At 35.2% G+C, this 14,361-nt stretch overlaps 1 protein-coding gene across 1 annotated transcript in view; it reads left to right on the top strand.

Annotated features, from left to right (window-relative positions):
- Positions 1-14,361, top strand: part of TXNDC16 (thioredoxin domain containing 16) — a gene marked incomplete at its 3' end in the record, with an annotated part of 58,440 nt that overhangs the window by 21,465 nt on the left and 22,614 nt on the right. Inside the window, exons 7-9 of the mRNA XM_084240036.1 lie at positions 2,466-2,616; positions 9,564-9,730; positions 10,066-10,126. Coding sequence (XP_084096162.1) covers positions 2,466-2,616; positions 9,564-9,730; positions 10,066-10,126 — 379 coding nt within the window. The remainder of the gene's footprint in view (positions 1-2,465; positions 2,617-9,563; positions 9,731-10,065; positions 10,127-14,361) is intronic.

Genomic DNA, 14,361 nt, shown 5'->3' with positions numbered 1-14,361 from the left:
TTTTTATTATTTTATTTTTTATAGAGGCATGTTTTTTATTTATTTGTTTGTTTGTTTATACATGCACTGGGTACAGTCAGAAGCGCAGGAGGATGAGAGAATTCACCAGAGCCAGAGCGGGAAGCAGAGCAGGCAGAAGGACCAAAGTACACTGCTGAGGGGAGCAGCGGGCGGCAGGAGAGGTCTGCGCGCCATGTGGGACCTTCCTCTGTTGGCTGGGGAGCAGCCGGGGATCGAACCGGCGCAGCAGAGGCCGCGGGCAGCTTCGCAACCCAGTGCTCAACCACTGCGCCACCGGGGAGGCCCTAGACACTATTTCAGTTGCTGGGGCTATACCTTTTTTTTTTTTTTTAATTTATTTATTTATACAAGCACTGGGTACAGTCAGAAGCACGGGAGGGTGAGAGAATTCACCAGAGCCAGAGCAGGGAGCAGAACAGGCAGAAGGACCGAAGTACACTACTGAGGGAAGCAGTGGGCTGCAGGAGAGGTTTGCGCACCATGTGGGACCCTTGCCTGGCGGCCGGGGATGGAACCGGTGCTGCAGAGGCTGCGGGCAGCCTCACAACCCAGCACTCAACTGCTGTGCCACCAGGGAGGCCCTGGGGCTATACCTTTAACTAGTATACTAATTGTTACATCATGTTGGACCTGAGTATGTTTAAAATTATGTGTTGGTTAAGAGAGGTGTATATATATATATATATATATATATATATACTAGGTAGTAAAAGAGCATGCTATAGAGATGCTAGTACTTTTGCTACCTGCCCATATTCCCTTCTTAAAGAATCTATGTATAGGTCAAGAAGGGTAGCTTCACCCCCGTATCTGTCACGATCAGTTAAATCAAGGGGGTCAGTTGACTGAGGGTCAACCAATATTTTGGCTTACTTGCGTAAATGAAGTCACTTTTCTCAGGAACCTAGAGATGGCTGAGAAATTGGATTATACAGCCATGGCTCTCTAGCTCATAGCAATGTGTTGCCCATATAGAAGTAAAACAGAGAGAGTTGTCTGTAGGGAGAGTTGGGAGCTGAAAATTGTTAATGACAAAATGAAGTCTCTGAATTCTTGTTCTGATCTCCATATTTCCCCTCTGATCCAGTTATTTGAATGTTCCTTGTTTTCTGTGAATATACTCTTTTAAACTTCTAGGAAGTTCTTACCTACCCCTTTTTGGTTTCTGCTACCTACAACTAGTTAAATATTTTTGCTACATTATTTTATTATTTCAAAGGCTATGATGTGTGTTCCAAATTCAGCTAAGTTCTCTTGCTTTCATACTTCACTTTCAGCAATATGTGACTGTATAGGGTTCCCTCAAAAAGATTTGTGCTTTGTACTTTGACTATACTGTGCCTTTTGTGTGAAATACTCATTTGTCCTGTCTTCTTGGGAAAGTAATTTTCATCCTTATGCTTTTGATCTTTGTAGTGATTTCCTTTCCCTTTTCTTCCTTCTCTTTCTCAACTTGAGTCAAAACGAAAAATTTGTTTCTAAAGCACTTTGTATATTATAACATTTATAAACTACATTTTGATTATTATTTTACTGAATATATCTCCTTTAGTTTAAGCCCCTTAGGGATTTGAATTGTCTTATTCTGCTTAATCTTCTGCATTTAGAACTGGATCTACCATGTAGTAGGCATTAAGTAAATCTTTTAGTGAGATTTTCTTTAATCATTGAGTTTATTAGAAATTACTTTGCAGTTAAATTTATAATCAGAGAAGCTTGGATCTCAGTTTAAGCATGTATCAAGAATTAAAATAACATTTTAAAAATAAAAATTTGCGGTATTTTGCCAAACCCTACTAATGCCATATGGAGATGTTTAAAATGCTATTTTAATTTTGGCAAACCTTACTTACCCACTATAAGTTTATCTTTGAATTCTCATATTGAAGGGAATGCCAAGACTCAAATTATAAACCATATTTGCTGAATTTTGTAATATTTCAGATACAAACTCACAAACTCCCACAAAGTGTCACATGGTTTCTATCTTAAGGCATGTTTTGGCTGAAGTTTATTCAAAACAGATTTGGGTTTAAATTAAACCTAGAAAATTTGTTTTACAAAGCTTTATTTAGCATAGCTCTAGAAATGTGACTATATTTGAAGAAAATCTCATTGTCCTCAAAGTGACAGCCTTTTATTAAAAAAAAATATGCATATCTGCCTATAGCCTAATTTAGAAGCTACCATATGAAAGAGTTCAGGGGGAAAATTGCTTATACAGCTCATGTAGCTTGTTAAAAATATTAAGGTTAACTTTTCTTTAATATTATATATCCTCTTTCCTGCCATTTTATTTTATTGTACTCATTAAGACTTTTACTAAAACAGTAACCCAAAAGTATGAGGCTTAAGGCAAAGAAATTTGTTGTTATGTCTTTCTACATGGTAGAAGGATCACAATTGAATTTCAAGTGGGTCTGTCCCTAATTTTTAATTTGCAGCACTGAGAATATAGAATATGCACATCTCTACTTTTTTCATTGTAAACGAGTCTTGGACTTGACCCAGCAATGTAGAAGAACATTAATGGAACAGTCACTGACTACACTGAACATTCATCGATTTATTAAGATAATGGAAGCACCTTTTCTGGTATGTGTCTTATTTTAATATATTAGATAACTTATACATAAAATTTATTGTTTTCATAGATATGCCTTTTACTTATGTGAGCTTTATTTTTTCCCCTTTCCTTGGACATGTTTCTTTCACTTAATTCCTCAATAGAAGAATAGAAGATAAGGATATTCAGAAAATGATATTTTAATGCCTTAGGGTATTGTTGCATTGAAATTATAGATAGTATTTTGTAAGTGGAGGTATTATGTGATAGATATAATGGTTGTGACCAACCTGTGATCACAAAGACTAAATCATGGTTAAGGAAAGATGACTTTTGTGCGTGTCTTGATCACATTTTAAAAGTTGGTAAATATTGGAACTATAGCTCTCCTTGTGCCCCATTTTCCTTAGCATTAGACTGCAAGTATTTCATAAAGACTCAGTCAATTATGGTGATCAGCAGAATTCTGTCTCTGAGAATTTGAAGGACTGAACATATATAAAACTTTCTGTGGGACTGCTCACACAGTATGTCCTTTTTAAAATAAAAACAATGCATGTGCATTACAAGTATTCTAGACACTGTGGCAAAGGGGATAGAAAAAATCATTTAAAAATTGCCTATTCTTATCATTGTTAGTTGACTCTCACACCAGTAGTCTATATACCCATGCAGCTACATGCAGATAGAGGTATGAATGCTATTTTTATTTTTATTTTTTTGGGAAATCCCCATACAGTTCTCCACTGCAGATATACCCACTGTCATTTTAACTTGCATTTTCCTGATGATTAGTGATTTTGAGCATTTTTTTCATATACTTGCTAGCTATTTATATGTCATCTTTGGAGAAGTATCTATTCCAGTACTGCAGTAAACTTTTAAATTGGTTATTTGCTTTTATATTATTAAGTTGTAGGGGTTCTTTATATATTCTGAATGTTAACCCCTTCTCCATACATGGTTTTCAATATTTTCTCTCAGTTTCAGATTGTCTTTTCACTCTATTGATTGTCCTCTTCTCGGCATTTGTTTTTAAGTTTGAGGTATCTCTTTTTTACCTTTGTTGCCTGTGCTTATGGTATCATATCTCAGAAATCTTTGCCTGTTCCAATGTGAATGTCATGAAACTTTCCCCCTATGTTTTCTTCTAGGAGTTTGATTGTCTCAGGTCTGATATGTAAGTCTTTAACCTATTTTGAGTTAATTTTTGTCCATGTGGATCCATCTTGATTCTTTCATCTGTGAAGAATTAATTTGCCCAACTCCGTTTGCTAAGGAGATTGTCCTTTCTCAATTGTACAGCTTTGGCACCCTTCACAAAGACCATTGGACTATATACATGAGGGTTTATTTCTGGATTTGTTCTGTTCTCATGCCTGTCTATGCCAATACTGTACTCATTTGATTACTATTGCTTTGTACTATATTTTGAAATCGGGGAGAGTAAGGTCCTCACCTTTATTTTTCCATAGATCATTTTGGCTATTTGGGCTTCCTTGAAGATTCCATATGAATTCTAAAATGGTTTTCTATTTCTGCAAAAAATTCCATTAGCATTTTGATAGGGATTGCATTGAATCTGTAGGTGACTTTGTGTAGTCTGTACATCTTAACAATATTAAATCGAACCAGTGAGTGTAAACATGAATGGGATGTCTTTCCATTTATTTGTGTCTTTAATTTCAGCAATGGTGTGTAGTTTTCAGTGTACAACTTCTTGTTTCCTTGGCTAAGCTTTTCCTAAGTATTCTTTTTGATGCTGTTAGAAATGGGATTCTTTTTTAATTTTTAATTTTTTGAATTGAGGCAACATTGGTGTATAACACTGTATGTGATTTAGAAATATAGGATCACATCCTTCAGGTATACATTACTTCACCACACCCATCACCAGTTATTTTCTTACTTTTCTTTTTGGATTGTTCATTGTTAGTGTATAGAAACACAACCTATTTTTGAGTGATAATTTTATATCCTGCAACTTTGCTGAATCAATTCATTAGTTCTAACAATATTTTTTGTGGAACCTTTAGGGTTTTCTACATGTAAGAACACAGATAATTTTCTTCTTCCTTTCCAATTTGAATACTTTTAACTTTTCTTGCCTAGTTGTTCTGGCTAGGACTTCCCATGGTATGTTGAATGAAAGTGGCAAGAATGGGCATCCTTGTCTTGCTCTGATCTTAGAGGAAAAACTTTCAGTTATTCACCAATAAGTATGATGTTAGCTGTGGTCTTTTCATGTGACCTTTATTATCGTCAGATAATTTTCTTCTATTTTCTGTAGTATTATCATGAAATAATATTAAATATTGTCAGATTTTCTTTTTGTATCTCCATTGGGAGATGCTCATTTGATTTTTGTCCTTTGTTTTGTTAATGCAGCTTATTACATTTATTGATTTTCATATATTGAACCATCCTTGCATCCCAGGGATAAGTCCTGTTTGATCATGGTACTTAATCCATTTAATGTGCTGTGGAATTAAATTTGTTAGTATTTTGTTGAAGCTATTTATGTCAGTATCCATAAGGTTTTTCTGTGTAGTTTTGTTTTCTTGTATCTTTGTTTGACTTTGATTTCACAGTAGTGTTGGTCTCATGCAAGGAATTTGGAAATGTTCTTTCCTCTTAATTTTTGGGAAAGATTTTGAGGGAGGCCCTAGGTGTATGGTACCACTGTGTTACTTTTCCTACCTATAAGGTAGAAATGGATTATAACTTTGTAATTAAGAAACTACAAGGTTTTAAAAGAATTGTATCAGCTTTTATGGAAAGGGAAAGAAATACTACAAAGTAAAAAGAGGCCTTCAGATCTCCAAATTTCTTTCTTTTTTTAAGATTATTTATGCATACAAAAGCTGGGGTACAGGCCAGAGGTGGGGTAGGGTGAGAGGGTTCACCAGAGCCAGAGTGGGGAACAGAACAGGCAGATTGACTGAAATAAACTGCTGAGGGGAGCAGCGGGCAAGTTAGAAGAGGTCTGCTCCCTGGCTGGGGATCGAACCCTTGGCTGCAGTGGCTGTGGATAGCTTCATAGGTTGCATCTTAACCCATCACACCACCAGGGAGGCCCAAGATCTCAAATTTCTATAGGCAAGAAAAGGCTGAGTAATCTACTGAGCTGCAAACAACACAGGCTCTTTTTGTTGTTGTTTTCTTTTGTTTTGTAAAAAAAAAAAAAAAAAGGATGAGTTGGAGGGCAGGCCAAGAATCCAGAGTTTGTAGTTGGTCACCTCACATAACAACCCTCTGGAAGCAGGACTGAAATCTAATGAAGGAACTGACAAAATATGCCCAGATGGACTTCAGAGTTCCTATGTGTTAGTGATTGTTGTAGTCTCTGTTTTTCCCCTTTTAAACAGGTGTATGTTTAGTGATAATCCTATGCCTATTCCATTATTGTTGGATATGTTTTAGAGACAAATAATTTATCTCTTTTAGTTCACAGGGATTCAGATTTGGAGGGTTAGTTCTCAAGGAGCTATCCCCATGGAACTACATTAGAGGTGCCTCATCTACACCTGGACATGATTGTAGATGATGAAATCTTAGACTTTATACTGGTCTCAAAGTCTGACAGGATGATGCTCTGGACATCTGGGAGATATGTGTATTTTACATATGAATTGTAGCCAGTGAAGCCCATGTGAAGAAAATTGGAATCCCTAGCCCACAACCCTGACTGAACTTATAATAGTCAACAGCTTGCTAGCCATGTGGATGAGACATCTTTAAAGTGGGACCTTCAGCTCCCCATCAGAATACCCCACTAAAAACACATCTGTTCACAGAGCAGAGATAAGCTTGCAAAGATGAGCTTGCAGCTTGCAGCTATATACAACAGCAAGAAAATTTTTATTTTGTCATCGTTTTTTGTGGTGCTTTTTTATACAGTTATAGGCGCTTGAAATACATCCTCCAACTGATCTCCTCTGTTTCTGTGACTCAGTTCTGAAATCTGAATTTTCAGGTCACATGTTTTTTTGGAGTGCTGTCCCATAGATCTAACTACTAATTAGATATGTCTCTTCTTAAGCTCAACATGTCCAACATTAATGTGTTGTCTTTCTCTACCATCTGTTCTTTCTATATTATCTTAGTTGATTTACTATCCAGTTATTCATGGCAGAAACCTGGGGAATCATTCTCAGTGCTTGCATCTTCCTGTATCTAATTTTACATCTTAAATATCTTTTGAGTTTTTCACTTTAACAGCTAATACTTTCTACCTCTCATAGTACTACTTTAGTAATAGTAACTGTTCTGGTCTCTGTTCCTTTATTTTCATTCCTTTAAATTCATTATCCCAATTGCTGGCAGAGGGGTATTTTAAAACTACACATATACGACCACATTACATGTTTCTAACAATTCCTAAATGGCTTCACTTTATTCACAGAAAATATATACATTTAATGATCTGGCCCCTTGCCAATCTCTAGCCTTACTGCTTATTTCTCCTTTTTACTTTATGATACTGAATTACTTATAGCTCTTCAAATACATGAGGTAAAAAAAGATTTTCTCCTCCTTCAGGCTGCTCTACTCACTCAGGTTTTTGGCATAATTCAATTTCGTGTGGTTTTGTGACTGAAATACCCATCCTCTTGTTGGCTGTTGACTGGTGTTAACACTCAGCTCTTACAAGTTGTTCCCAGGTATAAGCCACATGACCCTCTCCAAAAATTGCAGCTTTCTTATTCCAAGCCAGCGGGATAATCTCACTCCAATGTGCTATAATAGAGCCTTGTATAATATACCCTTATCAAGGGAATAGCTGTTCTTTGTCTCACTCAAGGGATTGGGATTAGACAAGGCTTGTTCACCGGGAATCTCGGGGGCTATCTTAGAATTTTGTCTACATAAATAAAGGATTATTTGGAAAATTTTAGGATTAAAAAGTCCTTAATAACTGGAAAGTTTGCAAAAATGTATCTTTCTGCATATCTGTTTTTATCCACTATGTTGGCTACTCAGTGGGTTCTTTTATTTTAGCAAATATTTTTCAGTTGTGGGGAACTTTGGTCTTTATTTCAATGATGATTTCATCCCTTCTGTTTTCTCTCTGCTCTTTTTCTTTTTTCTTCTATTTTCCTTCCTTTTATTTTTTTTCTTTCTGGGACTCCCATTATTTGTATGTTGTACCTTTTGAACTAGTCCTTCAATTTTATTACTTTTCTCTCTGATTTTCCATCATCTTCTGCTACTTTTTGGTAGATTTACTCAATCAGCATATTCCCATCTCATTGATGTCATTAGTGGTGGTTTTCTAAACCTTTTTTTCCCCTTTATAATCGGTACTTCCACCATCTTGCTTGTTTTTCTGTTTGTTTGGCTCTGTATCTTAAAAGTTAGAGCCTTCCTGCAGATGTTTGTTACTGCTCGTACATCTGTTCATGATTTTGATTATGAAACTAAAAAGCTGATTGGAAATTCTGGGAAGTTGGTGGGACTTGCTAACTCTGATCTCCACAGGCTGGTTGGACCTGGGTTACTTTTTGGTGAACACCAATGTCAGTCTGTTTACACTTTTCCTTGGGGTTACTCAAGATTCTCAGAAAGGGATCTTTTTTTTTTTTTTTTTTAGAGGCATGTTTTATTTATTTGTTTGTTTTGTTTATACATGCACTGGGTACAGTCAGAAGCGCGGGAGGGTGAGAGAATTCACCAGAGCCAGAGCGGGGAGCAGAGCAGGCAGAAGGACCGAAGTACACTGCTGAGGGGAGCAGCGGGTGGCAGGAGAGGTCTGCGCGCCATGCGGGACCCTCCTCTGGTGGCCGGGGAGCAGCCGGGGATCGAACCGGCACCACAGAGGCCGCGGGCAGCTTCGCAACCCAGCACTCAACCGCTGCGCCACCAGGGAGGCCCAGAAAGGGATCTTTAATATTCTTCTGGTAGATAGAAGTCTGCTGCTAGCATTCAGGGAACATAGTGGGGAGGGCACTGGATAGCATCACAGTATTTAGTTACTCAATCCTAATTTGAGTATGTTATTTACACTCTCAGTTTTCCTAAAGTCTCCTCAGATTTCCTTTGGTAGGAGGGACAGACAGTTGCCTAATCTCATGGAGATGAGAAGGGGAATTTTGGGTTCTGAACTATTTCTTAAAAGCTTTTAATGACAGGTTTATGATTAATTCTTCTAGGTGTTCAGGTGAACTTGTTTGCCTCCCTGCTTCAGTTTATTTGATAGAATCACTATGTGGTCATATGGGTAAAAGCATTTGAATAAATAAATCACTGGAGGAAAAAAAAAAAAAAAAGCTTTTACCTATACCTCCTCATATCTGAGCCTTCCTGCCATTCCCACTACAATATTTTTCTTAGTTCCAGAGATGTCAGGTACTATCAGTTCCTGAACACTTATAGAATTCTGCAGTTAAAATTGAACTGTTTGTCATGAGTTATGTTTTTGCTTTGTAGACTCTCCTAAGTCATTTATTATTCTGTTCTCCCACTTCCAAAATTTTGCCTTTCCTTTCTTCACAAATGTATGCTTATCTTGTTTTCCAAAATCTTGCTTCTGTAGATTTCCTGGAGCTTCTGGAGAGAGTGAAATTAGATGTATATATTTAAGCTGGTGTTTCTCATTATGTTGTAATATGTTATTTCTTATATGTCAAATTCCTATATGTAAGAATTTATTCTTTAGTTATCTGTTCCATTTCATTTGAAATATTTATCAGTACCACACTCATTTATTGGGGTTTTCTTTTGATTTATATTATTCCTTATGGTTGTAATTTTATGTTTAACTCTATAGTATTTATTAGTTTTATAATGCCAGAAGTAAAGGTATATTGGGATCATTAAACTTTGGAAATTATGAGATCCCATCTGTTAATGTTGGATTTATTTCACATAAATTTTTACTCATGACTGTGTTAATAAGAATTAGCAGGATTTAAATTCAAATGTTGGAACATTATTATCACATATTGAAAACATTTTGTTCCTTTTTTTCATTAAGACTGAAGTTGCTGAAGAACCTCAACAAGTTTCAACTGTTCATCTCCAACTAGGATTACCACTGGTTTTTATTGTTAGTCAACAAGCTACATATGAAGCTGATAGAAGAACTGCTGAATGGGTTGCTTGGCGTCTTCTGGGAAAAGCAGGAGTTTTACTCTTGTTAAGGTATCTTGAATATTAAATATATACTACATTTAGCAAAACACTAATATTTTTATCATTTTAAAATATAATTATAGTTAAAAGTAGTTTCAAAGCTAAAGTCTATACATTGATTATTAGAGTAATTAAAATTTAAACCTTTAAACTTTTCTAAAGGAAGATGAAGAATGGAAAATCTGGACTATATGTGTAAAATTCACCAGACTCATTAAATTGTAATTTTTTTTCAAATACACTTTTTAGTATAAGAGCTTACAGTTCTATTTTATGTTGACATCCTGGATTACTATTATTTATCAGATTAGCAACATAAAACATCTATTTCCATTTTGAAAAAGGGACTCTTTGGAAGTGGACATTCCTCAGCATGCTAATGTGGTCTTCAAAAGAGCAGAAGAGGTTAGTCATTTGATGTGTTGATCTGTAATGTGTCTATCTGCTTATTTAAACAAAGTTATCATATGTGATCTAAAGTAACATATGCTTATTATAGAAAAGATATTCTGTAAATTGTCACTATTCAAGAAAAATATCTATTAACATTTTGGCATTATTTTTTTCATTTGTCAGCCTCTTTGCCCATTTCACTTATTTATGTATTTTAAAGAAATTTTCAAATAAATTTTATTTAATTGTTTGCTGTTGTGCTATGATGCCTGCCTTTGCATACTGTTTTGAACATCACTGTTTCTTACCTTTGGGTAAATTTCTGGAAGTGAAATTTGTCAAAGGAGATTGGGGTTTTTAAAGTTTTTAAATACATTGTCAAATTCTCCTCCAGAAAGGTCATACTTGTATCACCAGGACTTGGAATTTTGTGCTTCTTATACATCTTTGCCAGTACTGAACATTACCACCTTCAACAAAAGTTCTTTCCAGTTTTAATGTCTTTGATTATTAGTGAGATTAAACTTTTTAAAAAAAGGCTTATTGGCCATTTACATTTCCTTTGTAAATTTCTGTTTATTTTCATTTTTTCTTATATTTTTCCATATTTATTAAGAACACTTTAATTTCAAACACCTTCTAAATATTTTATAAATATGACAAAAACTTGACTGATGTGTTTACAGACTGCCAGACAGTTTAAACTTAAGTTATCTTGCCTACGTCTATGGCTAGGCGAAGAGTCAGAAGACTTGAATTCTATTCCTTTTAGTTCGAGGATCAAATAAATTAACTTCTCCAAGTTCAGTTTTCTCATTAGTGTTATGAGAAATGAGAAAGCCTCTCCTTCTAACTTGTAAGAAATTTTATAGTACCAAATAGGAAAGTAATTGTATGGTTCAAACGTGAATAATATTGACCAAGTATGCTCTGCTCTTTGGCCAGGTAATGGAAAAAATACTTTCTGAAGCCTTTTTTTTTTTTTTTTTTGCTAGTAGGTAAAGATCTTTAAATAAGAAATTATAATTATTTGTTACTGGGAAACGGGTTTTGTATGAGAATTAAAATTCATGTAACTTTCTGAGTTTCAGTGTCTTAAGTTGTTAAAATATTATACAAATAATTTTGTATAGTGTAAGGTAAGATAAATTATATCTTAGAGAGCTGTCTACAAAGATATTTTCTGTAAAGGATAAAGTAGACTTTTCTGTGAATTTCTATTGGATTCAGTGCAAATCATTTTATTTTTACATATTTTTTAACTTCCTCAGCAAGGCAGTAATGTTGATTCTGGGATTACATAATCCTTGCCTGCATCTCTTTAGGCAAAAGGTTTGAAGGTCCCTAAAGTACTAGGACTGGTTGCATAAATAGCATTTTATACTCATAGTACAATATTATAAAGCTTTATCTGTGAAGCAAGAGTGATAAAATGCTTTTGTTAGAATTACTTTAGTTTTTCAGATTTTTCCCCCTATGCAATGATTAGTAACATAACATTAAGAGTTTGTGCTATAGAATCTTTTTTTTAAATAATTTTTTTAAAGATTTATTTAGTCAAGCATACAAGAACTGGTGTACAGGCCAGAGGTGTGGGGGGTGATAGAATTCACCAGAGACAGAGTGGAGGACTGAACAGACAGATCGACCGAAATACACTGCTGAGGGGAGCAGTGGGTGAGTCAAGAGAGGTCTGCTGCGCCCCTGCTACAGAATCTTAATGCCTGTTTTATTTATTTATTTATTTATTTATTCATTCATTCATTCATTTATTTATTTATTTATTTATTTATTTATTTATTTATTTATTATTTGTACAAGCACTGGGTACAGTCAGAAGCACGGGAGGATGAGAGAATTCACCAGAGCCAGAGCGGGGAGCAGAGCAGGCAGAAGGACCGAGGTACACTGCTGAGGGGAGCAGCGGGCAGCAGGAGAGGTCCATGCGGGACCCTCCTCCGGTGGCCTGGGAGCAGCCGGGGATCGAACTGGCGCCGCAGAGGCCACGGGCAGCTTCGCAACCCAGCGCTCAACTGCTGCGCCACTGGGGAGGCCCCTTAATGCCTGTTTTAAATTCTTTGTAACGCTGGGCAAATAACGGACTTCTTTGTGTTTCCATTTTTTTTTTTTCATTGTAAAGCAAGGATAATAATAGCTACTTTTAGTACTTGGCTCAGTATATTAAAATAAATTACATAAAGTGCTTACATAGCATAGAGCCCATCACGTTGTAGGTGCTCAATAAATATTAACTAATACTAATTTATGCTTTTAATATGTGTTTATCACGTACCTGCTTCGTTATAGTCCCAGGTTCTGAGGGATATAGCAGTGAACAAAACCAAGTTTTTGTCCCCATGGAGCTAATTTTATTAGTAGTAGGAGACAGATGCAAGTATAGGTACAATGTCAGGTGGTGCTAAGGGCAATGGAAAAAATAAAAAAACTAAGGTGAGAAGTCAACACTGGAAAACAACACTGATAAGTGACTTTAATAAAGCAAAGGAATGAACCCATGGATATGTGGGGGAAGCGTATTTCAACACAGAGAAAACACACACATGTAGGAGCCCTGAGAAGAGGAATAGACTTTCATAATAAGATAGCATTGTGCGGAATGGTGGTAATCCCTTGGATCTTTCTTAGAATCTAACATTTAAAAAACCCTTCAATTCCTTTTTCACATGTTTTAGTATTAATAAAACAGCAAACATAACTGAAAAGTAAAAAGAAAAATATAGTGAGCTGCTGTATACTCCTACCTAGATTCAATAAATAGCATTTTATCATATTTGCTTCATCTGTAATTTTTTTCTGAAACAGTTCAAAGAATGTTACAAATATAACATCTTACCCATAAATAGTTAGCGTAAATCTCTAAAAACTACTTTATTCTCCTGCATATAGTCACAGTCTCTCTTCACATTTGACAGAATTAACCATTTCTTAGTATCATAGTCTAATCTCATAGCCAGTATATCTTCAGATTTTCTCATCCTAAGGTTATTTTCTGTAAATGTTTCTGTAAACCAAAATCCACTAAAGGATTATGAATTACATTTAGTATGTTTCTTAAAGCTTTTAATATCTTGATTCTCCTGTCCCTTTTCTACCTATGACAATGAATTTTTGGATAAATGGGACCAGGTTTTTCATATTCTGAAATTTTCTGTTTCCTTTTGCTGTTGTCTAGTTGTTCTTCTGTTCCCTTATTTTTCAAAAAAGCAGAAGTTAAATTTAAGATTCCTTAAATCCATTAAACATTTTGGGTAAGACTACTCCGTGCTAACTTTTTAATGTTACATCTTATCCTAAAATTTGTTTTTCTCACTTATAGGCCATGTTTGATCACTGAGTTAAGATGAGACAGCTAATTCTCCCCATCATAAGATATATTTCCCCCTTTCCAATTAGCGAATAATCTATAGCTAGAGATACAAATAAAAACCGAAGAGATACCACTGCTCACCCCAAGAATGGCTAAAATTAAATAAAAAAGTATTGTTACTTTTGTTAAAAAGGATGTGGAGTTACTGAAACTCTTATACTGCTGGTCGGAGTGAACACTTTTATAATGAAGTATGGGAAAGTATTTGGCAGTGCTTACTAAAGCTGAAGCTATATGTATTATATGAACCAGCAATTATATTCCTCAGTATTGTGCAATACAAATATGCCTGTGTGTGCTCCAAAAGACAGCTACAATAATATTCATAGCAGTATTATTTTGGATGGCCCGGGCTGGAAATAACATATTACATGAGTAGAGTGGATATATTGATTCTAATATATTCATATATTGAATATACTCCACAGTTTTGAAAAAGAATAAACTAAAACAATATACATACTGTCTTTAGATGTAACAACATGGACCTACCTCACAAATAATGTTGAACAAAAGAAACAAACTGTATTGTTCCATTATATTATATATATTCAAAAGCTGGGAAAATTTATAGAGGGTGATGAAAGATGCAATAGTGATTACCTTTGGGGAAGGATAATGGTAGGGAGAAGCTAGAAGCCTGTTTCTGGGTACACTCATATTCTGGATCCTAATTTGTAAGGTGATCATATAGGTGGATGCACTTTGTAAAAATCCATCAAACTATAAATACCCTTACCATTTCTGTTCTTTTCTGTGTGAATGTTACACTTGAATTAAAAAGTGTACCACAAAATTTTCAATATATATTGAAACAAATTCAGTTTGATTGATTTTAATTCCTCTACACTGTAACTAA

This window comes from Talpa europaea (genome assembly GCF_964194135.1).
Source record: "Talpa europaea genome assembly, chromosome: 8".
Lineage (NCBI taxonomy): Eukaryota > Metazoa > Chordata > Mammalia > Eulipotyphla > Talpidae > Talpa > Talpa europaea.
Note: the sequence above shows the minus strand (reverse complement) of the source record. Positions and strands in the feature narration are given on the sequence as shown.